Raw genomic sequence first — 25,179 nt, 5'->3', positions numbered from 1 at the left:
TGCTTTTCAATGGTGAAAACACTTCTGCCCCAGCCCTCCCACGAGGGTAAGAGGGCTCTTTTCCCAAAAGGTAGCCAGAAACGCCCTAGTACTAGAAGAGGATGAGGGAAAGATCTAGTTTCACAGACAGAACCTGGTTTCCAAAAAAAGGAGGTCTTTAATTGTTCAAAATAGCACAAAAACGACAGATACGCAGCACTAGGGTGAGGGGGAGCGGAGGGGTGGACAGCCATGGGGAACTCCTAGGAGGACTGTTCCTGTCTCAAAGGAAAATAAATGGGGTAGGAGAGTAGGGTAGGAAGAATCTTAGGGTCTGAACAGGAAGGGGACACAGCGAAATACATTATAATACAAAAGACCAGGGCACAGAGCAAGTTGGTGGGGAAGGGGGTCTGCTCCTGGGTTTGTTTGCTATTTTTTGGAGGGGGCCTGCTTTACCTGCCAAATCTCTTTGACAACGGAGAGGTAGGACATAGCAGTCAGTGCAGCTGTTTGCTTTTCATTTTATAGCCTATTCCCCACCATCTCTGAAGAATAAGCCCTGACTGCTCTTCTCCCTTCCCCTCTGTGGAATGTCCAGAGAGGCAGCGAGTGGAGGGGGTGTACATATTCCTCTGGAGTGGGAGGGAACCTAGATCCCTGCCCCAGCCAGAGGGAAAGCTGTACTTCAACAGGCAAAAGTATTGTCCCGCAGTCTTGTTCCTAGCTTATCACCCTGACCTTGTGGGGTCAGACTCCATCCCTCCAAGATGTCTTCCCCTCCCCCCTAAAAAAGGGTTTTATATAAAATGATGGAGAGGAATGGCAATGCATTTTTGCCTAGACATGCCGCCTTGTGGTCTGGAGAGGGAAGAGCAGAGGGAAAAATCAGCTTGTGCTGTTAGAGGAATTGCTGCATGTGTGGAGAAGAGGGGGTGGGTTGAAGCCACAAGCGCCCTGGGCTGAGCATCTGAACAGCTGTTGTAGAATGAGCTGCATCCCCCCACCCACCCCCAAAAGTAGCTGCATTGGTGGTCCAACCACCTCCCGCCCCTCCCTCCCTCCCCAAACAGCAGAGACTCCTCTCTCTCCATTACCAACGCAGACACTAAAAACTAAACTGAGGGAGAGGGTCTGTACAGAGGCAAGAAATGGAGGCAGGGAGAATAACCCTCCCACCCCCAAGACACAGGATGCTGGGGTATACAAAAAGAACTTCATTCCTGTAACTGCAACTTGTAAAAAACCCAACAGCCCCCCTCCCCCCATAACAATTCCCCCCTCCAAACCCACCCCTAACATCAGCGTCCATGTTAAATGGGGCAGCAGCAGGGGGCAGGGGAGGAACTCCAGTCCTTCTTCCCCCTCCCGAGGCTGGGGCATGGCATGGCATAGCATGGCATGGCACAGCGATGGCCCCTGCTTGGGGCTCCCTCACTTGAGCCTCTGCGTCCTCCGCCCCAAGAGTCCAGCCCCGTGGTGTATGAAATGTGCTTTCAGCGGTTCCATCTTCCTCCACACAAAGGGGCGGCTGACTGGCTGGGGGTTCAGGTGGAGGCTGTGGAGCAGGCAGGAAGAGGGGACAGCAGGGGATGCCCTTCACTGCCCATCTGCTTTGGGCTTCTTTGGAGCGGTTTTCCTGAAAGAGGAAAAGAAATGTGTTGGGCTCATGAGCCAAATACTAGGCTAGGCCTGATGCACAGATTCAGAGATCAATCCCTAAATCCACATCTGCATAGGTACGCGTGCTCACTCTCACTCAAAAGTGAATCTCTCTCACCCTGGATTGCCTATGCAGAACCGTTCCAGGAAGAAGCATTTCCACTTGGCAAGGATCCCATCTTGTGGTGCCCTCCCACCTAAAAATATCCTTCATGATAGGCTCTGTCCATTTGTTGCTGTTGGTGTCCACCTGTCTCGAAAGACAATGGAGTGTGCCTCCAGGGGTGAAGCCACACCGCTGCACTAGCAGCACTAAAGTGACTTCCTCAGGGTGCAAGCCTGGCCATTAAGTACGGAGGTCCTGGGCTGCCCAGAGGACAAGACCCCCCTCTTGGCCTCACTGATATGGTCCAAAGGAAAGCAGAGCACCAGCTTGGCTGCAGGAATTGCCGGAAGGAAGTGTACAAGCACCATCCAACCGTCTTGGGGACTCTACTCCAGATTTGTACAGGGTTTGCTCCTTAGCCTTTTCTTCTCCCAAATATATTCCACAAAGTTTTCCTTCTCCTATATGGGCTCCCTTCCAAGGTGGACAAGCCCCATCTACCCCTCACGTCTCTCTACAGCACGTGCAAAAACCGCCTTCTTGACTGTTGGACCCACTAGTGCTCATCTGCTCAATCCACCGGAGCCTGTCTTCGCATGCAGGGAAAGTCCCTGACTCACTGAGGATTTGAGACCCATCGACTACCCTCACCTGATTTAGTTGGCCAGTCGAAGCAGTTCCTGGGGTGTGGCCACTGTCTCATGCTGACAGCTTCTAGAAGCCACAGGTGATTGCAGAGTGAGGACCAAAGGTGAACAAACTACCCCGGAAGGAGCATGATTTGGCCCCTATCAGAGGTACGACCCTTCCCCTAGCACCCCATACACCCAGGCTCTGCCCATTCACAGCACACAGGAAAGGAACTTGGACCAACTGGGTTAAGAAATAGGAACTTGATTGGACCCACAGACTCCAGATGTCCCTTTCTGTACGCATTCCTTCCCCTCTCCCACTTTGACCTGAAACACAAACACTGCATGACTTTCCACTAGGAAATACTCACAGGTCGGGAGAGGACAGCGGCCGCTTGTTGGCTGGTTTTATCATGGAGCCATCCTTACTGGATTCTGTGAAGAAAAGAATGTGCTGCATATACTGGAGGTGCAAGTCCCTATCCAGAGAGCCAGAGCACACAGCAAACTTGGGTACCAGATTCCAGCTCAGGTACTTGCACACAGCAAATAGCCAGAGATTATTAGTCCAGAGGGCAGCCCTATTCTCCTGAGACAAGCTGGAGGTTAGCTATGCCATCAACAGACCTCCTCACAACTGACCATTATCCATAGCCATGTTGCAGCATACCAAAGAAGAAGGGACTTTATACAGTTATAAAGCGTGAGCTGTCTTGGCCAATACTATGAACACCACCCAGTGTGACTTGCCAACAAATGTGCTTAACCATTCTCAAAACATGTGATGAATTACAAGAGAAATGGGGGACAAAAATGTCTGCCCAAACCTCAATTCATGGGTTGGCAGAGTCTTGGGGGCGGGAGAATGCGGTCCAGTAAGGTTATATTGCAGGCTGGAGTTGGTCTGCAACCCTTTAGTTGGCCAACCCCAAGAATCACCTAACCTCAGAAAGGACTAATTTAACATCCCAATAGGCAGAAATATGCAATGGTGAGTAATCCTTTCCATTACGGGTCCCAAATGATTCCCCCCCCCCCATCCTCTCAACTGATAAGTATTCTTGGCCTCAGTTCAACCAATGTAGTGGAACGTGTTCCACAACGTAACATTTTATATAGAGTCTAACTTTGTACATATCCCACATGTCAGACTGCCCACCCAGGCCAGTCTTGTCTATTTTGCCAGGCAGTGGCTTCCCAGTGTCTCAGGCAGAGGCCCTTCAAGCCACCTGCTACCCAAAACCCTGTTTTTAACTGGTGATGCTAAGCACGGAACCTGGGACTCGACTGCTGAGCTTTCACATAGTAAGTGGCAAAACAACAGGTCCTGCCTCAAGCAGTTTACAATCTAGATTTCCCAGTCTGAAGTGGCACTTCTTGAGCTGCCCTTAAGACTCCCAAGCTAGGAGGAAACTGCTCACTAGATGTTGGGTTATATATGTCATGCATTTACAACAGAATGTGGAACATAGGCCATATACCTGAGGACTCTGGGATCTTTTTTTAACACCCACCCACACATCCTTAGGAATATCTCTCAGCCACACTGGTGGTAATCAATTGAAGCCAATACAGTGCAGTGGTGGTGGGAATTCTGCAAAACCCTTCTGTCCCTTTTAAACTAACCACTAAACTCTCATGCCCCCTAACATCTCAGCAAAAATACTCAACCTGAGATAAAATGCAGATATATTTCATTTGCATAATAGTACATATATACAGTCGTACCTTGGCTTCCAAATGCCTTGGGAGTCGAACGTTTCGACTCCCGAATGATTGAAAACTGGAAGCGAGTGTTCAGATTTTTGAACGTTCTTTTGGAAACTGAATGTCTGGTGGGTCTTCCACAGCTTCCGGTTGGCTGCAGGTGCTTCCTGCAGCCAATCAGAAGCCGTGCTTTGGAAGTCAAACATTTCAAGTCAAACAAACTTCCAGAATGGATTCTGTTTGACTTCCAAGGTACAACTGTATACACTGAAAGAGACCAATGGGTCCTGGTAATTCATTGTTCCTTCTTCTGTAGATGGGGATACATTTAAGAGAAACTGCCTTACCACCTCTCCATGAAGAAACAAGATAACAGGCTAGATGCTTTCTGAAGCCCTTCCCCAAATTCCTATCACAGCACTCACTCACCTTGCAGCCACCGGACTTGTGTGGCAGGGCCGTAGCCCTTCTCGTTGCGGGCAGCAATGCGGAAGATGATGGCAGGCTTGGTTGTGTAGTCTATATGGGCATTGGAGAGACTAGCTGATTGCACCAGGCATGAGGGGCTGGGCCCACAATAAACTCGCATGAAGGCCAGTTGAGCGGGGGCTGCACTCTTCGGTTCGCCTGCCTGGGCACTCTGAATGGCCAGGTACACAGAGTACTCCGTGATCTTCCCAGAGGTGACAGAAGGGGGCTCCCAAGTCAAATGGGCTCCATCTGGACTCTGAGAAAGATACACACACACACACAACAGATAGATTGAGGATTTGGACAGTTGGCTCCCAGCGGCCACACTGGGGTAGAGGCATTAGCTAAACAGGAGAAGCAACAAAGGTCGCCCCTGCTACCCCAGAACAAGAAGCTGATATAGCAGGTGACTGGCAGAATGAAAGAGCACTGACCTTGCTGATTTTAATGGCGCACGGTGCTCCAGGGAAGCCAGGCAGACACGTCTTGAATGCTGAAATTTCACTAAAAGGACCCCGGCCACAGGCATTGATTCCTGCCACACGGAATTTATAAGCAGTACCAGGCTGCAGTTCCTGCTTCTTGAGTTGAGAATAATCGGGTATGGTGCCCGAGTCATCCTGCAGGGAGCAGAGAACAGTGAGAAGGGGACGTAGGACCACCTTGATGGTTGTAGGAACAAAGGATGAGAGACATGATGGCAGCAAAGATTTGAATTTTCAAACTATGTGCATCATTAGAAGAAAGCAAAAGATAGGTGAAGGTCACTCACTTCTGTGGCAGGCGCATCATCAGGAGGCAGGAAGTAGTGTGTCACCATCATGTTGGTTGCTTTAACAACACCCACATCAAACCACTGATTCTCCTTCTTCACAACCACCTTTGGAGGCTGAGTGGGAGGTTCTGGTTTCTAAACAGGGTGGGAGAACAGAGGGTGAGTTCTGGAAAGCTGGAAAAGAACTTTCAATACTCTCTGTGAGGCTTCTTTCTTGTCTGGGGTGACTGAGGTAAGGATTGGGTTATATCTCCCAACTGCCTTGGAAGGCAGGGAAGCTGCACAATTAGATTTTAGCTCAGTAACCATCCCCAAGGCTCCTCTTCCCATCTGCTGCCAAGCCTTAGACAGGCAGAATGCTGAAACTGTCTCCCTTTTGAGGCAAAAACCATAGAGAAAAAGCAGAAAAAGGGCAAAGGGACTTCTGGAAGGCCCTGGCACTAGCTGAAGGACTAAGGTACATTGACTTGTGAGTTTGAAAATGTATAGTGCATTTCATATAGAATATGGCTTGGATGCCTTATTAATCTGACTAGAAACTTCACAGTGAGCACTCTAAGTTCCCTTTTCTTCCTGGAATGACAAAGGCATCCAATAAAATGGGATTTGTCTAAGCTATCCTATTCTAGGAGGGAATTGGGGAGAAATTTGAGCTGTGGATGGCATCTGCTGCAGTAGAACCTATAGCATGCTTGTGCCAAAAGATGCATCTGTAAAGGCGAAGGAATCCATCTTGCAAATGCAGGGGTAGGGAACCACTTTTGTCCAGCGGGCCAAATGAAAAAGTGGCCAATTATTCGCAGGCCACATCTGACAGATTGTGGGGCCACCACCTGTTAATGCAAGCTGAGGCTGCAAAATGCCACTAGGAGCATACAGCATAGTATTCTGTGAAAGCAGGAGGAGAGAAAAAAGCAACAACAGAGAAGGAGTTGCTCAGAAACCCTTCTGCCCTGGCCAAAGGCAGGAAAAGAACTGATGAAGTGACTGCAGGACCCGCTGAGCCCAAAGCCTTTCACACGTCTTCCCAGGCAATGGGGGACATAAACCATCCTATCCTACTGGATGCCTTGGTCACCCTCAGATGGAGAAACCAGTATCTCTCTACCCCCCCCCAATCTCTCCCCCTCTAGACCCTCCTTAGCTTACCACTGGCGCTGCTTCAATCCCATTGGCAACCTCAGTCAGAGCAGCTGCCGCCTGCAGCTTTGCTGGGCTGGCCGCCGCTGCCACCACTGGCTGTGGTGCCACAAAAGTATTAGAGGGAGCAAGGCCTGGAAGAGGAAAATCATGTTCAGAGAAGACAATAATGAAAATTTCAGACCTTGATCATTTGTCCTCCAAAGCATCTCTCCACCATTAGAGCTGGAGAGTAAAGTACAAGTTCCAAAACCTAATCCCACCTTAACCAAGAGACCCACACCACCGAGACTGAAAAAGGGCGGAGGGTATCCTAAGCACTAGTCTCCGCCCACCTGGAGCCCTCCAGAGGAAGCTGGATTCCCACCAGCCCCAACCACTGCAGCCAAGGGTGAGGCCTGATGGGACATCTTTGGAGGCCATCAGCTTAGGGAAAGGTTGGGTGTGAGATCACCCCCCACATCAAGCAGCAGTCCACAGCCTCCTGCCACCAGAAGGCGGAGCGCCCCCACTCTACAGGACACGTATGGCACTACTTACTCTCTGTGGGCGTAGGGGGTAACAGCCCAACTGTACTCGTAACTGCACTAGCCAACTCGTTGAGGCCGTTGCTCTCACTGGCAGGGTCGTTGAGGCTGTCAGCAGGGGCCAGGGCTTCTGTGGGCAAGTGGGAAGGCAGCGGGTGCTGAGGTGGCTGTTGCTGAGCTGCCGCCGCGGCTGCCGCTACTGCCGCCGCCTGAGCTTCCTGAAGCTGGTGCTGCTGCTGCACGAGGGCAGCCAGTTCTTGCTGGGTGAGCACAATGGGGATGGCGGTGGCCTGGCCCTCAGGGCTCTCCGAGGCCAAGTGGCCGAGCTCCGCTTGGGTTGCCGCTGCTTCAGATGTATCCATGGCCTCTCCAGGACCTGCAAAAATGCCAGAGGATGGAATTGGAGGCAGAACAAGGTTGCAGGAAAGATATATGCTCCGCTAACGCAAAGCAGAAGGGAGGGGCAGGAGGCTGTGCCCCACCTCAGCTGGGTGAATAAATATGTAGGGATGACTGCAAGCGGGACACTCCCTGCCCAATAACCCCAGGGCCAACCAGAAGAGAGAGGAGATCACTCACCCATTACAGCCTGCTGGGCAGCTTGCAAAACTGCTTGTATGGCCAGGGCTTGGGCCTCTTCGGTAGCAGCAGCTTGGGCAGCCGCCTCTGCAGCTGCAGTCACTGCCAGCTCCTCCGGCGTCAACCCTGTCACCATGAGTGTGGTGGTGCCTGCCTGGCTCTCGGCCATCAACTCCTGGGGCAGTGCCAACTGTTCTACTTCTGAAGGTGGTGCTGGTGCTGGAGGTGGAGCAGGAGCAGCAGCAGGGGTCACCTGAGGCACCACCACCATGGTGACAGGCTCCCGGGCAGGAGCTGCTGGTGCTGGTGGTGCCTCCACCACGGGCGCTGGGAGCTCTGGCTGGGGAGCAGCTTCAGCTGGTGGGGTGCCTGCTGTCGGTGCAGCGTGGATTTGCTCCTGGGGCTCAGACGCTGCTGCCTGCATCTCTGCAGGAGGCTGGAGTGGTTCAGAGGCTCCTGTAAGGGCATCTGTACTGGTGGCAGCTGGTGTCTCAGCAGGGGGACTGGCCTCCTCCGCAGGAGTATCAGCCAAAGAAGAAATGTTCTGCAACAAGTAGGAGATGGTATTAGCAGCCTAGATGCTGGGCATGCTGGACCTGGCATCAGAAGGCTGGGCGATGGAAAGGCAAGCTTGGCATCGTCTTTGGAGAATTTCTTTACTGAGTCTGTCTCCGCCTCACAAGGTTTGCTAGCAGCTTTTAGGCAACTTGCAACATTAAGGCAGAATTGCTTATGCTGGATCAGACTGAAGGTCCATCTGGCCCAGAACTTTGTAGCTTAGTCAACCAAATGCTTTTGGGAAGGTTAGAAGCAGAGCAAGATGGAGCCAGCCATTCTATCACTTGTCCCTAAAAGGCCCCAAGCACAGCATTTCTGTTTAACAGTCGCAACCAGGCATTTCAGCTCCCTGTTCTCTGGTATGTATTTCTTTCTCATTTTATTTGTCTTGCTTTTGAGGAATGAATGCTGGTACCCCTTAAGGATCTTTTGGCATGCATTTGGGGTAGAGTGTATTGTTACGAGGAGCCAGAAATGGAGCTTTGCAGGATATTAAGTTGTTCTCACACAAATGTAACATGTAGAAGGATAAAAAATAAAGGAAGCAGCAGGAATTAAAGCTGAGTTCCCCACATTCCTCTTCATTTTGAGTTCAAACTGAGAGAAAGATCAGGGACTGGATCAGCAAACCACCTAGGGGCAACTCTAGGATCAGAAAATGATGCACTGGGAGACAAGGTTCAAGGCAGGCTCCAAGGAGGAACTGTGCTGCTACTGCTGCGCTTCTCAATGGCCACTGCCAACAGGCCGAATAAACAAATGTTTCTCTAAACTCCATTTGTATTGCTGCGTATAAAGTATTAGCAGGTGAGCATATGAGCAATGAGGAGAGGAGAAGCAGGAATAAAAAGGCGACTCTCTCCTCCATGCTCTGCCCTAGTGACCACTCCCTTGTGAGCCCAGCTAGTTTAGAGCCAGATGAGGACGGCTCTTTGGTCAGTGTTGGAAGTACCTCCCTCCCTCGAAGCCCGCTGTGGGCCTTAGAGCCTCAACTTCTGGCATATCCCATGGAATAGATGAGGGTGGAAGAACAAGTTTTATTTCAAGCCCAGTTCTCGTTCCGTGGTTCTTACCGGCACAGAGGGTCCTGGCGGGGGGGTTGACTGTGTCACGGTGGTGACAGCCCTGGGCAGTGTGGAGGCAACGGTGGTTGTAACAGTACTGGGGCTACTGGCAGCTGGGCTCTCAGTCACGGTTGACTCAGGTTCCCCCTGTTGGCCATTGGTGGCAGGTGGCTGGTCTGCAAAGAGGAAATGGTTATGCAATGAGAGCAAAGCCACAACTTTAGATTCCATTTGCCTGTTCATGTTCTCCAGACAGCAGTAAACCAAGACTTAGGTTCCTATAGAAGAAGAACCGATAAGGCAGCCAAACTTGCATCAAAGCTGGTGTCCTCCAGAGCATTTTTCGCAGACCTCTGAATTCTGAAAGCACATTTTCCATGAACTTGTCTGCCAATGATTTCTATGTGTGTTGCAAAGAATTTCAGGGCAGTTAGAAAAATACACATGCTGTTTCTCCAAGGCACTGAGCAAGTCTATAGACTAAGCATTATTCTGTGAGCTGAGAATGTGACCTGGGGTAAGCCCAACACTCTTCTGAAGAAGAGAAGCCTGCCATTACTATTTCCCCCCTGAGTCCCTGACAAAAGTTTTCAAAACAGCTGCTCTTTAGAGATGCAGAACTTATTTCACTGACTGCATGAAAACAAGGATGCCAAAGGTGGTGCAAGGAGCCCAGTCCTGCTCAAGCAAGAAGAGGTACTTGATTGAGGAAAACTGAATGTATAAAGTTAGGGCAAATGACACAGGGACCCAAGCAGTGCTCCTGGTTACTCTGACACCATAAGGTGTCACAATGTAAAGCTTCCAGAGATCCCCAGGGTCCGTCCCCCCACCTGAACGCCACTGGCCCAAGGCATCCAAATGCAAGATGGGAGCAGGTGCCTCTCCAGAGTTCCTCTCCTGCCTGATCTTACCTTGATTGGCCCCCATGGAGGAGGTGACAGTGGTGGCTGTGTGGGTCGTTCCAGTCTCGTGGGTCTCACAAGGAGGATTTGAGCACACCCTGGCGGTTGGGTTCTGAAGCGGTAATCCTTCAGTACCTGGACTTTCTCCCTCAGGGGCTTTTCCTGATTCAGAGCCCCCCACCGGCAAAGAGGTTGAGCTGGAAATGTGGGTGCCATCACCTCCGGTGCTGGACGTCATAGTAGTACTGGTGGAGCTCGTCTGCTGTGTTTCGCAGGGTGGAGCAGCAGGAGTTTGCCCAGCACCTTCACCCTGCCCTGCGCCCATGTTTGATGTTGTGGTGGTTGCTGTGTTGGTGGTGCCAGTCTCATGAGTCTCGCAAGGAGGGTTGGAGCACACTTGCTGCCCTACGCCCATGCTGGAAGTGGCTGTTGTAGATGTGTTGGTGGTGCCTGTTTCGTGAGTCTCGCAAGGTGGGTTGGAGCAAAGTGGCTGTGAAGTACCCTGGTTTGACGTGGATACAGTAGCTGTGTTAGTGGTGCCCGTTTCGTGAGTCTCGCAAGGTGGATTGGAGCACACCTGGGGGCCTGAATCCTTGGCGCCCGTTTTGCTGGTCTCGCAAGGTGTGCTTGAGGGGGGCAGCGTTGAACCTGAATCGGGCAATGCCATCTGCACTGTGCACAGCTGCTTTGTAGGCAAATCTGCTTTGGCAGACATGGTGGTGCTGGTGGAACAGGTCTGCTGCGTTTGGCACGGAGGGTTGGCGGATCCCACCCACTCACCGTCAGGCTGCCCTCGGCCCATCAGAGACCGAGCTGTAGTGGCAGTATTGGTGGTGTGGGTGTGATGGGATTCACACTGTAGGCTTTTGGGGGCTGGTAGTCTTTCGCTGGCCTGCACTGTGGTGGTGGTGCCAGAGGAAACGCTGGGCACACCAGAAGCTGAAGTAAAGCTCACCATCCGGACTGCACATGGTTGCTCAGTGGGCACATCTGCTTTTGCAGACATGGTGGTGCTGGTTGTATTAGTCTGCTTTGTCTGGCATGGGGGGTTGGTTGGTTCTTTCTGCTCACCATCAGGTTGCCCTCGGCCCATGTTAGAGGTGGCAGTGGTGGCTGTGTTGGTGGTTCCCGTCTCATGGGTTTCACAGGGTGGGTTGGAGCACACTAGCTGACCTGTGCCCACAATGGGTTTCACTGTCATGGTAGTGCTAGTGGCACTAGTCTGGAAAGTTTGGCATGGCGGATCTGCAGTTGTCTTCTCAATCCTGGAGGTGGTGGCTGTATTGGTAGTTCCAGTCTCATGTGTTTCGCAGGGTGGGTTGGAGCACACCTTTTGCCCAGCACTCCGCACAGTGGTGGCAGTGTTGGTGGTGCCTGTTTCATGGGTCTCACAAGGAGGATTTGAACATACCCGCACGACTCTCCCATTGGGCTGAAGCCCACCACCCTCTTGCCCCTCACACACAAACTGCACCTGGGTCGGCCCACCCAAAGTGCCCACTACAGTTGTTGTGGCTGTGTTGGTGGTGCCCGTTTCGTGTGTCTCGCATGGCGGATTGGAGCACACCAAAGTGACGGTGCCTGGCTGTGCGTCTCCCTGCCCTGATTCAGCAATTGCAACAGTAGCTGTGGGCTGCTCCGTGGTAGGCGAGGCCAAGATAGAGACGGGCAAGTCATGCACTGGCTGGGCCTCCACGCCGCTGGGTGTCGTAATCAGGGTGACTTGAGTAGGCTGGGACACAGGCTAGAGATAATAAGCAGAGACCAATACGCACACGTTAGCATAAACACCTCGGTCAGGGACTTTTTCTGCACCATTAAAAAATAAGTCTTAGAACAATTTTACAAATTACTCAGAATGAGATGGTGGAACCACATCAGCTCAGGATGCAGTTGGCAATTTTGTTTTTGAATGCTTCTCAGTATATAACGGAGAACTATTTAACATAGTACTCTTCTCTACAGACAGAAAAAGTTAGTTTGTGGGGAGTCATCAAAAATATAACCTCCCCAACTCACCTTGAATCTGAAGCACTACAGTCCACAGTTCTATCACCTCATTTTGTGTAAGCCGTATAACAGCCTTGATCTTGCTCATAGGGAAAGTGGACATGAGACCTGTTAAGAGGCTAGTTCAGGTGACCAATGGTCTGCAAGCCTCCACCCGGAGAAGACAGACTACAGATCCTTCCTGCAGCACCACAAATAAGCAAGTTAAGGTGCTGCAGAGCTTAAAGTCTGCCTTCCTTCTTGCTTGGCCTTACAGATATAATAGCAGGCTAGTGTTCAGGGAGGCTATAATAACCCAAGGACAGTGAATTCTGCAATAGGGTTTTATTGGGTTTTATAAACAAGAATATTGTCTCTCTCTCTCATGCACACATACACACTTGACATAAAGCTCACCTTGGGGTTTCAGATCTTGGACAACAAGTATTTGCTAGACCACAGCTGCTGTAAATTAAAATACTGGGGCCATGAGAACAGAGGGAACTTTCGTCCCAGGGCCACTAAACCAAAGAGAACTGTTTTCTCCCTGCTTAGTTCCCAGGAACTGGTTTACAGGACTACATTGCACTGAACACAGTGGGCTGTATCCTACTGTGTTGTTCAGCTGAAGGGAAGGCTTCTGTCAGCACAATGGGGAAGAAAATAATTTCCAGTAACTCCCCCTCCCGCCTCTCCAACCTCCATAAATATGCTCCAGAGAGTTGAGGGACTGATAATTGCTTCCCTCTGCATTTTGCAGACAGAAGCCTTATCACCAGCTGAGTGACACGCATAGGTTCCACTTGGCTATCACAGCTAATAACCAACAAGAGAATCTATGAATCCGTCTGTTCCCCTTTTGAAGCCACCTTAGCCAGCAACCATCTTGTTACAATAGTAAGCGCCACAAGTTATCCTTGGCTCACCAGTTTTACTGGGAGGCCATAAGGACCTCACATTTATCAGCAAACAACTCCCCAGAAGTTCCCTCTGACCCACTCCATACCTGCATGGTGATGGTGGGCGTGCTCAGCCCTCCTGCTGCTGTCAAGGTCGTCTGTGCTGCTGAGACTGTGATGGCAGCTGGGTTGATGACCTGGCTGGAAAGTGTGGCGATGGTGCCCAAGGTGGTAATAGGTGTCGCCAAGGAGGCATTGGTATTGTGTCCCCCAGTCCCAGCTAGGCTGGTGGAGACTGTGCCAGTTACAGTGCCCAAGGTTGTGACACCTAGAAGAAGACGGAAAGTTTGTGATTGGTATCCTCCACAGCGTGCTGGTTTCAATGGGTCAGAAACCCGTTCTGTACCCCTAGCAGTAAACATGGGTTTCAAGGGTCCTGGTCAGTGTCCCATGAGGCTGCTATTCTAGGGACATATAGGCAGTAGAGCAGCAAGAAAACACAGCTGGCAACCAATTTACAGGAAGCACAAGCCAAGGTGTAGCCAGCATTCTACCTAACAGGCAACCTTCCCTCACAACTGCTGGGGCTTCATAATGAACAGCAAATGCATTAGCCTAAGTGTCCAGCCTATTACTCCTGCCCCCAGGCCAGCACACTCACCTGTAGTTCCTTTCACCACCAAAGTGGTGACAGTAGGCTTGACAGCAGACACTGTGACAGGGGTGACAAGCCGCACTCCACCCATAGGAACTGTTCGCAGGATAGTGCCAGGTTGACCTGGGGCTCCTTTAAGTACCACCTGGAAAGGCACACATTTGACATGTTAAGAACTCGAGTTGCAGCTCAGGACAACGCAGCACTCAGTGCCCTCTCATCTAACTAGCTGATTCACCTGTGTTACACCCTGCTGCCCGTGACTTGTGGTCAGCTTGGGTACAGCCGTGATGATCTTGGCAGGTGTCCCAGTGCCAGAAGTCATCACTTTTGTGGTGATGATGGTGATGGGAGACTTGATCCCAGGGCTACTGGTGACACCTGGAAAAAAGAGGCAGAGCTGTAACATGGAGGGAGCTTTAACCCCTTGGGATACAGACACACTGAAGTGCTCTTGAAGCCATCCTAAGAGTGATCCCAATGGCTGCTGCACTTCCCAGCATCTTCTAGTTCCGCTACCCACCACCCAGCCAGTGCCATGCAAGTACTGCTTATAATCACACTCAACTCCCTACCTGTGGCACCTGACTGGGTAATAATAGCAGACATGGGGATGGTCTTGATGATGGTTGTGGTGCCAGGCTTCGTTGTATTTGGAGAGACACTGCTGATGCCCAGAATGGTGGGCTTGGTGCCTGTCCCGCCTGCCTGGGAGGTGGTGATGATTGTGGTGGGCTTGCCATCTGCTGAGGTCACCAACTTTAGGATAGTGCCAGCAGGCAGGGGCCCTTTGGTCTGGAGAAACAGAGAAAACACAGAGAATAAACGATGCGCAGAACAAGCATCTCAATATCCTTACACTCAACAAATAGGGAGGCCGTACAAAAAAACCTGAAGCTCTAGAAGAGCAGGAACCTAAATTGTTCACAAGAAGCAAGTAACAAAGGCCACCATGGAAAAATTTGTGATAATCAGAATAACTTAATATTGCTTTCGGTCCCTCCAAGTATATGCCTAAAAGTGTGTTGAAAATTAATGAGTGAGCCTCAGTTTGCACATCTAAAAGTGTGGTTGGAAGTAGCATCAACAGTACAGCAAAGTGCTCTTGGGCTGGGGATATATATGGCAACCAATCCTATGTTGTAAGTTCTTACCTGTATTATCTGGGTCACAGGGCCACTTGATGCCTGGCCTGTCACAGCTGATGTCTGAACAGGTTTAGTCTGAACAACTGACATCACTTTACCCAAATTGGAAATCTGTCAGGAGAAAACAAGATTGGGTTGCTCCTGACATGTCCAAAAATGAAGGGACTTTCTCTTACCACTCTTCTCATTCTTATTGAGGAGAAGCTGGGTTAATAAAGTAGCTGGTAAACCTTCATCAGTAGAGAACTGAGGGAGAGCAGGAGCTCACAAATGCTAAAGGAAGGAACTGTCCTGTACAATTGCCTACTTTCATTTAGAGTGGAGTGTTTAGTGGGCTGAAAGATATATCTGCTCTCAGCTCCGCCCCCCCCCGCCCCCGCTACTTGGATACTTACCAATGCACTGCCTCCAGGTACTGAGATGGGACTTTTCACCAATGTGATGGTCTTGGTCACCCCTCCCACCACAGTAGTCATCACCTGGGCCTGCTGTGCTACAGTGACAGTGCCAGACTTGTGCACGGTGATGATGGGCCGAGTAGGTGTATTGGTGGTAGACGAAGATACCGAGGTGCCAACCTGAGCGGCGGCTGTCTTCAGCATGCGGGTTGCTGGGTTGCTCACCTGCATCAACATGGCCAACATGAGAAAAGCAAAGATCCCTAAGAGCAGGGGTGGGAAACTTGTGCCCCCCCCCAATGCTGCTGGACTACAACTCCCATCAGCTCCAGTCAGAATGGTCAATGGACAGGGATGATCCAGTAACAGCAGGAGGAACCAAAGGTCCTCTGCCCTTGCCTTAAGCCCCCCCCCTTTTTAAAAAGGGGCAACCAGGAGGCAGAAATCTAGGGTTTCATTCACAAAGCACAAGGAGATGTTGCCCTCTTGCCACCTGCTGTGTGCAAAACTGGTTGCTGGCAATGAGCCAAACAGCCTCCTAACAGAGAGTATGGTGCAGATACTCACCATGACAGGAGAAGAGGCAACTTTAACTGTGGTGGGTAGCGTGGTGGTTCCCGGCGAAACAGCAACAGTCTTAACTAGGGTTGTGCCAGCAGGCACACTCAGCATTGTAGGGGCTGAAGATGGTGGAATTTTTTGAGTGGCAGCAGCCGCAGCTGCAAGAGCAGCCATGCCACTCATCTGGGGGCTACTGCCAATCACCTGGAAGGATAGAGAAGAGTGTCAGGAAGTTAATGTCCTGAAGTTCTTGTCTTAGGACAGAGAATTAGTTCCTTCCAGCACAGCCCCCCCCCCATTCTTTTAAGCGATACTCACTGTCCCTTGAGTGTTCTGCGTGGGTACCACCATACGCACTCCGGCCGGCAGTGAAGTAACTGTCACAGGCCCCTTCCCAGCCTGCCCTGCTGAACGCACCGTCACCAATGGAGTCCCTGTAGTAGCTTGTGGGCCTGTCACCTTCAGCACAGCTGGGACAGCTGCCAAGGAAGAGGACAAAAACCAAGTAAGACATGTTTGTGTCCTAGATTCCTAGTTACTATGATGGTTCTCAAGCTGGCTGCCCTCGCAAAAAGCAGACAGTTGGCATGGAAAGTGTACGTTTCCCCTTGATCACTTGCCCCAAGTGCAGTAAGTAAAATCCCAAAAACAGCGTCCTCCCCCTTGAACTGGTGAGGAAATATATACGCGTCAATGAAGAATAGGGAACTGGAAGCTTATTTTAAAAACAAAAATGAGGGCCTTAAAAGCACACACTGTTCAACGCAGCTCCGCTCCTTCCCGCTTCCAACTTATGTCCCCTTATGTGATTCACTGTTAGGCAAACATACTCAGATATTTTTCTGAGAGCTCCCTTTGGGGGGGGGGTAGACATTGACTTAAAAGCCCCAAATACAGACTGGGATTTGGCTCTTATGTATTTCATTTAAAATATTTAGACCAACACACCCTACGCTCAAAGATGCACATGCTAATAATCTTACAAAATAAATGTTATTTTAATTTTGTTGAAGGTGTTCTGCTGTTCCTCCTTTGGGAGGTCTTTCTAAAACCTGGGGCTACTGTAAAGAGGGCCCTGCGGGTGGAGCTGCATGGCTCTTTCACCAGATGTTAATGGGAAGAAAGTGTGTGCTCACAAAGATGCCTGCTTGCACCATAAAAATATCTATTCCTGGCAAGGATGGGATGGGGTTTTAGTTGAAAATATAAAGAGTCCTGTGCTCCCTGCTGCCCTCTAGGATTTCCCTTTACCTTGAGGACGAGGAGTGGCGGCAGCGGCAGCGGCAGGCACAGGCATTGGGCTGCTAGGCACAGTAGGCAGCACCTGGATGGTGGTTGTGGTAGGTGGGGCGGCGGCGGCGGCAGCAGCCACGGCACCAGCAGCAGCTGCAACAGCTGTGGTCTGGGGCAGCAGGGTAATGCCCATTTGCGCCAGGGGCTGCACTGTGGGGACAGGGGCAGCTGCAGCTGGAGCGGGGCTCTTGGGGGGGTTGACAGGCACTGAGGGCACAGGATTGGCAGCCGGCGAGGTGGCAGCTGGGATGTCATACTTCTGGAGCTGCAACAGGTAAGTGTCAGCTGTTGGGACAGAGCCCCAGCTCACTTCCAGGGAATTGGTGTTGGCACGAACCAGCTGCACCCGTGAAGGCGACGGAGGTTTCTCTGGAACAGAAGAATAAGAACAGATGGCATTAGGAAGAGGACACTGCGGGTACTCTGCAAAGGAAACTCGATCCCATCACATTTCTTAGAGAACCTTTCCTCTAAAGCTATTCAATACCATTTCACACACTTATTCCTGGGCACTACTCTAAAAGCAAGGGCAAACCAGTCCAGGCCCATCAACATTTTCTTTTTAGCTCTTCCCAGACTATTTTGCAGCAGCAGCATAGGTGCTGATGAACAAAAGCCACCAGCATGTAAGCAGCATTATTGCCTCGGCTTGCTTCTCTCGATGGTCTAAATCTTGTTTACCTTTTCCCATTCTAAGACCCTTTTCAGGTGAACATATTTGGAAGTTGGGGGAGAATAACAGTGCATATACCAGGAGGCTGAAAGAAAACAATGCCAGCTAGAGGTCCCTCTCCTACTGTGTTGATAGTTATGGATACAGGAAAATGTTCCTTTGAGTGAAATGGAGCTCTCCTTCCCATTTCTGCAGCAACTGGTGAAAATTTGTTGACAACATCCGACATAATGCCAGGCAAATATTGGATTTAGTTTAAGAGCAGAGGAAAAAACTCTCTCTCCCCTAGGCAGAAGTGGCTGGGATGTGGTAATCTGGATCTTTCCCCATAGGAGCAGTGCCTGAAGGGAATGGCACATTCTCTCTTGAGTCACGGAGCATCCACTGGTGGAGGGGACATGCAAAGGCTCAGGAAAGTGCAAGGGAGTGGGTGTGGAGGGGCTGCTGCCTTCTTTATTGCTGTAGGGATTTTGAGGGACAGGAGGGAAAGCTGGAGGGGCACTTCAGGAAATGATTACAGGGGAAAAGATATGGTATGGGAAGGTGTGATATCAGTGTAAGAGAAGATCTGAACCCTGACATGTGCATACTGAACAGAATGGCATACAACCGAGGAAGAAGGAGGAGTTCCATTCCTACTTTTGCAGGGAGGGAGGTTGCCAGAAGCTTCCTTCATCCCACCTACCAGTGGGTCTGGAAAATAGTGAGAGTGGAGTCACTATGCCCACTGTTTGGGTGCTAGGTACAGATTAAATGTAGTTTGCTAGAGTAAGAAGCCAAATTCAGATTGTCTTTTCAGTCTACTGCAAACTAAATATACTGCAGACTCCCTGTAAAGCAGTACAAGAGGGAACCAGGGCAAACCACCACATCCTCAACAATCAAGAGAGATGCTGATAGTAAGGCAACACCTACATGTTCAGAAAAGTAATATTGCAGATCACGCCCAACTGCAAATGGAGGAAGAGCATGCCTGAATGCTTCTCCACCCCGCACCCCGCCGCCAGAAAACTAGCTTGTCAAAATATAGTCACCTTCTCCTAAAAAGCTAGCTGTTCACAGGCAAAGAACTTCTCATGTGGAGGGAATTCAAGCAGATGAATTATGTTTATTACTCCAGAATGCAAGATGGCACTACAATACACACCACCTGTTTGTTGTCCCTACATTAGAAGCTCCTTGCATGTGTAAAGTTAGCTTCTTGGGAACAAGGCAAGATTAAATCCTGCTTCCCACAGTAAACATGCAGAGGGAGAGAGCACTCAAACATGAAATTCCCCCAACAGTGCCTACTTCTGCCAATTTGCATAGAACTTCAGTCTCAAAATCTCCACCTGTTCTATAATGCCCCTGCCCCTACGTTGAACCCTCTTACCTGTCTCAAGGTACCATAGATCCTTGCAGCAAACCTGGTTATTCCAAGCTTTGCGGTACCCATCGCGGCCACTCCAGATGTACAAGCGGGTATTGATAGCCACAGCACAGTGCCCAGCTCTGGCCCGTGGAATATTGTCCTCTAGTGTGTCCATCAGAATGGGCTCCCAAGCCATAGAGTCTGTGCAAAGACAGAAATACACACAGAGGCGATCAGACAGGAAAGGACTGGAGACAGGCAGGGGTGGGGGGAAATGAAAGAATGTGCAGGACACCCTCCCACATACCGAGGTTGAGGCAGGCCAGGGTATTTGTGCATTTCCATTCCTTCTCATGTGTTGCCACTTTGACATCATCCATGACAAGGGGTACCCAGCCTCCAAATACATACATCCTGTCCCAAAGAGAAGAAATGGTGAACAAAAGTTGTGACAGGACTAGGAATTAGGCTTTCAAAAGCAGTGAGAAATCAGGCTAAAGAATGTCAGAGACAGGTCTTACTTGTTCCCAATAGTTGTGGCTGAATGCAGACTGCGTGGGAGGGGAGCCACCCCACTCAGGGTGGGCTTGTTCCACGTTAGAGATTCTGGGGGAGAAAAACACAGCAGAGAGATCACTCCACCTGCAGTGCTTGATCCTGCCTGCCAGCCTTTCAAGATGCTGAGGCTGGAACTAGCATCCCTGTCAGGGCTCAAAAGACCCACTCTCTTCTAAGTCAGTACCACAAACGCCACCTCAATCTAAAACAAAGCAAATAAACCATTCCTGATGCTGTTACCAATGTCAAGGGTCCAGAGGTCACCAAGACGACAACCACTCATGCCACCGTATATAACTAGTTTGGACTTCTTGTTGTCCTTCTCTGTGTACACCACAGCAGTGTGGGACTCCCGTGGCGGAGGCAGTACACCATAAGTGATGGGGATGTCCCAGGCTACCACACCAGAGCCTGGTCGTAGCTCCAAGATATAGAGGTCATTCAGGTACCTGTAATTGGGGTGGGGGCGGAGACAGAAAAACAGAAATGAAAGCCAGGCCAGGCTCTTCTTTGCTTCCCAACTGTGTACCCACAGACACTACCCAGGCCTTTACAGCCCCCTTCCTGTAGACAGCACAAGCAATATTTTCTCAAGAATTAAAGAAAAGTGAGGTGGGAATGAATAATTCGCTCAAATTCAACAACACCCCCAAGACCAGTGGTTCCCTTGCATAGGTCCCAGTTATGGAAATACAAGTGAGAAGCTCCAGTCCAAATTGGCAAAAAGTCGTTGCACCTGGAGCACTACAGCTTGATCACGACACAGGGCAAGACACAAACACTATACCTGGGAATGTTATTCTTAGGGTCTTCGCTGTCATTGGCCAAGCCCCCAAACAGGTAGCATTTGTTGCCCACCAATGAGAAGCTATGGCCAAGTCGTGGGCAGGGTGGGGGCCCATTCTTAGGAGTCTTGGCTTTCAATCTCTTCCACTCCCAACGGCTGGCCTAAAACAAAGTGCCATGTGGTTAAAGCAAGTGAGCAGTGCAGGATTTATTTTAAAAGCAGAACATCTAAGCAGCAGGGAGAGTTGCTGGGAAGGAAAGGAGCACAGAGGGAGACTTCTGGAAGTTTAAAGCTTGGTAGCCCTCTGCTGATTCTGAGACTAGTGGCCCAATACAGTAGCTACAGGAAATAATGTGGGTGAATCAAAAAGGTAGACCAGGGTCTGACTTCCACACCTTAGCACTGTGTCAGCAGTACTGTGCAAGCCCCTTGCTTAACTTTCAAACCACCCCCCTTCCTGAACTGAGAACAGTCTTGTGTCTGGCAGCCACTCACCTGAAGTTCATAGAGGTCGTTGCTGTACTTGCCATACTCCACCATCCCTCCAAATACCAGCAGACGGGTTCCGTCACAAACGAAGCCATAGGCCGCACAACCAGGAGGGATGTCTCCCCGCACAGCTGGGATGAACCACTGGTTTGTGGCTAAGAGACAAGCAGAGGGGAGTCAGAAGGGCTGCCTTAAATTCTGTGCTCAGATGCAAGCAGGGCTCAGACCTTGAGCCGCGGAGGCACAGATGTGCGAATCTGGCTCATCTCTCCACCCTCTTGGCTGCCAATCCACCATGTAATGAGATATCTATTACCACTTGGTTTGAAGACCTAAGCTGTCTTCATGCACTCACTGCAGCAGTGGCTTCTCTTGTCTCCAGACTGAGGATGCCATGATTTGTAACAGAACCCCTTTCCTTGCCCTCTCAACTGGCATTTAAGCCCTACACTAAACACCCCAGAAACAGGAAAACCTCTCAGCAAAGAGGCTTCACCTCTGTCTGGATAGAATGAAATAAAGGAAGTACTCTACTAGCTAAACATCTTGGCCACAAAAGCAAAGAAGTCAAAATAAGGGAGGAGGCATTCCTTCCCAGTGGTGCTCCTGGTGGATGCAGCACTCGGCAGCACAAGGCTTCTGCCAGCCAGAGGAACTGTTTACAGTGAGCAGAGCGGGAGGAAGCAGCCTATCAGGCAAATCAGAGAGAAGAGGCAACTGCCAATCAGGAAGCTGCCCCCACCCCTCCTGCCCAGCTCTCCTTACACTGCAAGACTCCAGTCACAGCAGCTCTAGAAGCGGGAGGAAGAGACAGACTCCCTTCCACATGCACTTGCAAACCCAATGCAGCTTCAGGCCACACATTTATTCCTGCAGTGAATTTAAGCTGCAACCCTACTTAACTAGTCTCAATGACCAAAACCTTATTATGCTGGAAGACCTACCAGAACTACCCAAAGAAGGTTACACCAACCCAGCACCTTCACCACTCTTAACACCTAGCTTTGACAACTAGCCAATGCTTCCAGGAAGGTGTCCGAACATCACTTTCATTTTGTTTGCCTGCAAAGACTGATTTTGCAGTACAAGAAGCAGTAGCATGAGATGACTAGGATTGAAAAAAGTTTGAAATTAAATTTAACACTTCTGCTAAGGAAAAACACTTTGCATTTCCTGAGCTTCTTGAAGAATTCTTCCTTCAAGAGGAAAAAAAATGTCTTAAGCCTTGTTATAGATTCCACTCAGATCTCTGTGTTTCAAAATATCCAAAGTTGCTTTTTGTTTAAAATGAGGACTCTTCTCTATTTCATATGAGTAACACAAATGAAGGCACAAGTGTCAAAATCTGCTTCACTGTAGCAGAGAAAATGTTCATACTAATCCCAAATTGTGCATTCTAAGCTAGGAAGTCTACATAACTCATAGATCAGGGACAGAGGAATCACCATACTGTGCAGGAAACAACTAGGCTGAAGACGCAATGATGGTATGGTAACCCTTTCAGACTAAATAGGGACCTTCTGATCCAGAAAAGGAAATAACCTTTAATACTGTTCAAAATCTAAACATTGGTGAAGACTACTTCTAGAAAACCCTTCCAATTAATACTCAATTTGGTAATCTTTAGAGCTAACCTCTTAATCTACTGTTATTTTTGTAATTTAAAGAACTCAGATCACGCTGCAAGCTTACACTGGCAGGCTAGATGTCCCTAAACTAATCCTGGTATATCACCTGGGCTGAAAGCCTGCTGGAACAATGGGTCTGGGGAAATGAATTCACCCCCCCTCCCTTTGCTGCCTTGTAAAAAAAGGAAAAAAAGAGTGAACACCAATTGTGTCTTCCGAGAATGCATATATAATGCCCTAGCTGAGCAGTAGGAGCTTCTGAACAACAGAGGCCCACCTGCCCCATCCTTACATTTTGGCAGGAAAACAGAACCCACATCACAATGCGCTCACATGCAGCTTAGTTTGAAGAAGCCAACAGACTCCACCCTGAGCCCAGACTCCCAATAAAGAACAGGAACAGTAGATCATGGGTGGGAATCTGCTTGCAAAAAGTGACTTTTTCTGTTAGCACTCACTGGGGGCGGTGGGAATTAAAGCCAGCCCTGGGAAGGGTTTCAGCAAACTTCAATCTACAACTGACACTATGAGGCGTAAATGTTTCCAGCTCTTGACACTGGAGATAAGGGTCTTTGACCCCTCCCAAATGGCTACAGGGTGGAATGTTCCAGCATTTGCTCTGAACCCACCACAACTTTCAGAGGCACTGTACTGCTGCGCGCTCTGTATTTGAGCAAAGATACCAGACAACAAGGGGTTAAAAGCTGCAGCATTTGAAAGTTGAATTTTTCCCGCCAAGCACTTTGGGGAAGAAAAGCTTCTCTGCCAGCTGCGCCCCCCCCCCATGAATGCATGTGGGAACCAGGGTGTTGACATCGGGAGGAGGCAGGAAACATCTCACAGCTACCTCCAACACACTAGGGTTAACTTGAAAGTAGGAAAGCACTTCGTGTCCTCAGGGCACCCTGAGCAGCACTCTAAGCTGGGTGCACTGGCTTCGTGAGAGACAATTCTCGGGAATTTGTCTTTTTCAATCAAGCTGGGGCACATCTCTGTTTTTGCCAGACCACGCAGCCTCCCCAGTGCCACTGAGACTGATGATTGGGGCTCATGTGGCTGCAACAAGATAATCCATTTAAGATATGTTGCCAGTGGGAGATGAGCTCCCCTGGCAACATACCCTGATACACCCTCCTGCACCCCCAAAGTTCAATTGCTCCTCTCCGGACACCAGCACAGAGGAAGAAAAGTTCCTAATGTAAAGTCCCTTGATTTCCACCTAACGGAAGACTGCTACAACGAGAAGACTCAAGCACATGCCAATTATCACAGCCGAAGGGCTGGAAGAAATTTAACCGCGAAGGAACAAGAGGGACTTTACAACTACTTCACCCTTCTAGCTCTCCCCCCTCTATTACCACACAACCTACTATATCAACTTGCAGCTTTGGGGGAGCAAGAGTTAAACAATATAGCAATCTTAGCAGCCTAAACCTAAAACAAAAGTGGGTTGTTATACATACATATAATACATACATTTTCACAAGATATCAGAGTTTTTACTTCGTGCTTTCATGGAGAATTACAAGTCTTTCTGGGATCTATTATAGGCAAGCTTTTCATGATTTGGCTACAAATGGGGGTAATGCCCTCACCCTATGAACACCCTAGACGCTGTTGCCCATTCACCCCCCCTTACCTGTGTTATAGACATGCAACTCATCCACGATGCCCTCGTTGCCCCCTCCGAAGACCACAATCAGCTCCTTGATGGCCACAGCTCTGTGCCCATGTCGGGGCCGAGGCACGGGGCCTGACCACCCAACCACCCGCTTCCAGCGGGGCTGGAGCAGCCCGGGGGTGGTCCCGCCACCTGTTGGGGAGCCCCCACTAGGGACAATAGCAGAGGCGGCAGCCATGGAAAGCACTTCCCAAGTAAGTCTCCTTCCTAGCGATCAGTCCTCTAAAAGCGCGCAACAAAGGGGCAATCCTATCAGTTTTTATCTAGAGGTGGTTTAAAAAAGAAGCGGGGGGGGGCACTCTTCCAACCCACATGCACTCTACCTCTTTCGAGGTAAGAGTGGGAGTAGGAGACACGGCTGCTTCACTTTTTTCCCAGGGTGGTTGGTCAAAACACCCGCCTTAAATGGGGCACAACACCCCCCAAGTCCTCTCTTGACTACTACTGCTACAACAACCCTCACCGCGGGAACTAATGCAACAAACTACTTCGGAGTAGTTGTGAAAATGGGATGCTGAGAAATGTATACCCTCACAAAAAAGAAACTATTGGAAAAGCAAATACCTATTCTTTTCTTTCCTATGTGGCGGGAGGAGGGAGGTTGCTGCCCCGAGAGCGAGCGGAGGCGCCCCTTTGCGGAGGAGCTGCTAACCCTCCGCTCCTCGAGTTCGGATCGCCTGGCGCGGCCCCCCCGGAATGCAGCCTCCCTATGGGGCAAACGCCCTCCCCGTGTGGCAGGAAGAGGGGTGGGGGCCGAAACAAAAACTGCCTCCTAGTTGCCGCCCCACTTTCGAAAAACTATTACCAATTGCCCTTCCGAGGGAACTACCCCGCGCGGGGCAGTTACTCCACCCCGCCCGCAGCAGGGCCCCTCTGCCGCCCCCCTCCGGCCCCCGCTCAGAGCCCGGCCCTGGGAGCCGCCATCTTGTGTTGCCCGGACGGAAAATGGCGGCCGCAGGGA

The 25,179-nt window shown here is 50.2% G+C and overlaps 1 protein-coding gene across 2 annotated transcripts; it reads right to left on the bottom strand.

The window, feature by feature from the left end:
• Positions 1-134: 134 nt before the first annotated feature.
• Positions 135-25,179, bottom strand: HCFC1 (host cell factor C1). 2 transcript variants are annotated; one of them, XM_083482408.1, is made up of 26 exons: positions 24,177-25,179; positions 20,916-21,064; positions 20,421-20,581; positions 19,874-20,082; positions 19,597-19,681; positions 19,383-19,489; positions 19,097-19,276; positions 17,007-17,417; positions 16,074-16,234; positions 15,762-15,959; positions 15,192-15,419; positions 14,803-14,907; positions 14,224-14,443; positions 13,887-14,029; positions 13,655-13,793; positions 13,101-13,321; positions 10,115-11,849; positions 9,210-9,376; positions 7,579-8,122; positions 7,013-7,375; positions 6,482-6,606; positions 5,330-5,467; positions 4,992-5,177; positions 4,516-4,813; positions 2,751-2,814; positions 135-1,618 (listed from the first exon to the last, which is right to left on the bottom strand). In XM_083482408.1, exons 1-26 carry the CDS (start codon positions 24,394-24,396, stop codon positions 1,579-1,581), a joined length of 6,597 nt encoding a protein of 2,198 aa, XP_083338534.1. In that variant the 5' UTR covers positions 24,397-25,179; the 3' UTR covers positions 135-1,578. The 2 variants fall into 2 exon arrangements, with proteins under 2 accessions (XP_083338534.1, XP_083338535.1); XM_083482409.1 differs by having other exon boundaries at positions 24,783-25,178.

The sequence above is a fragment of the Podarcis liolepis genome (assembly GCF_965112155.1).
Source record: "Podarcis liolepis genome assembly, chromosome: 17".
In the NCBI taxonomy this organism is placed as follows: domain Eukaryota; kingdom Metazoa; phylum Chordata; class Lepidosauria; order Squamata; family Lacertidae; genus Podarcis; species Podarcis liolepis.
This window is presented reverse-complemented; position numbering and strand designations above follow the sequence as displayed.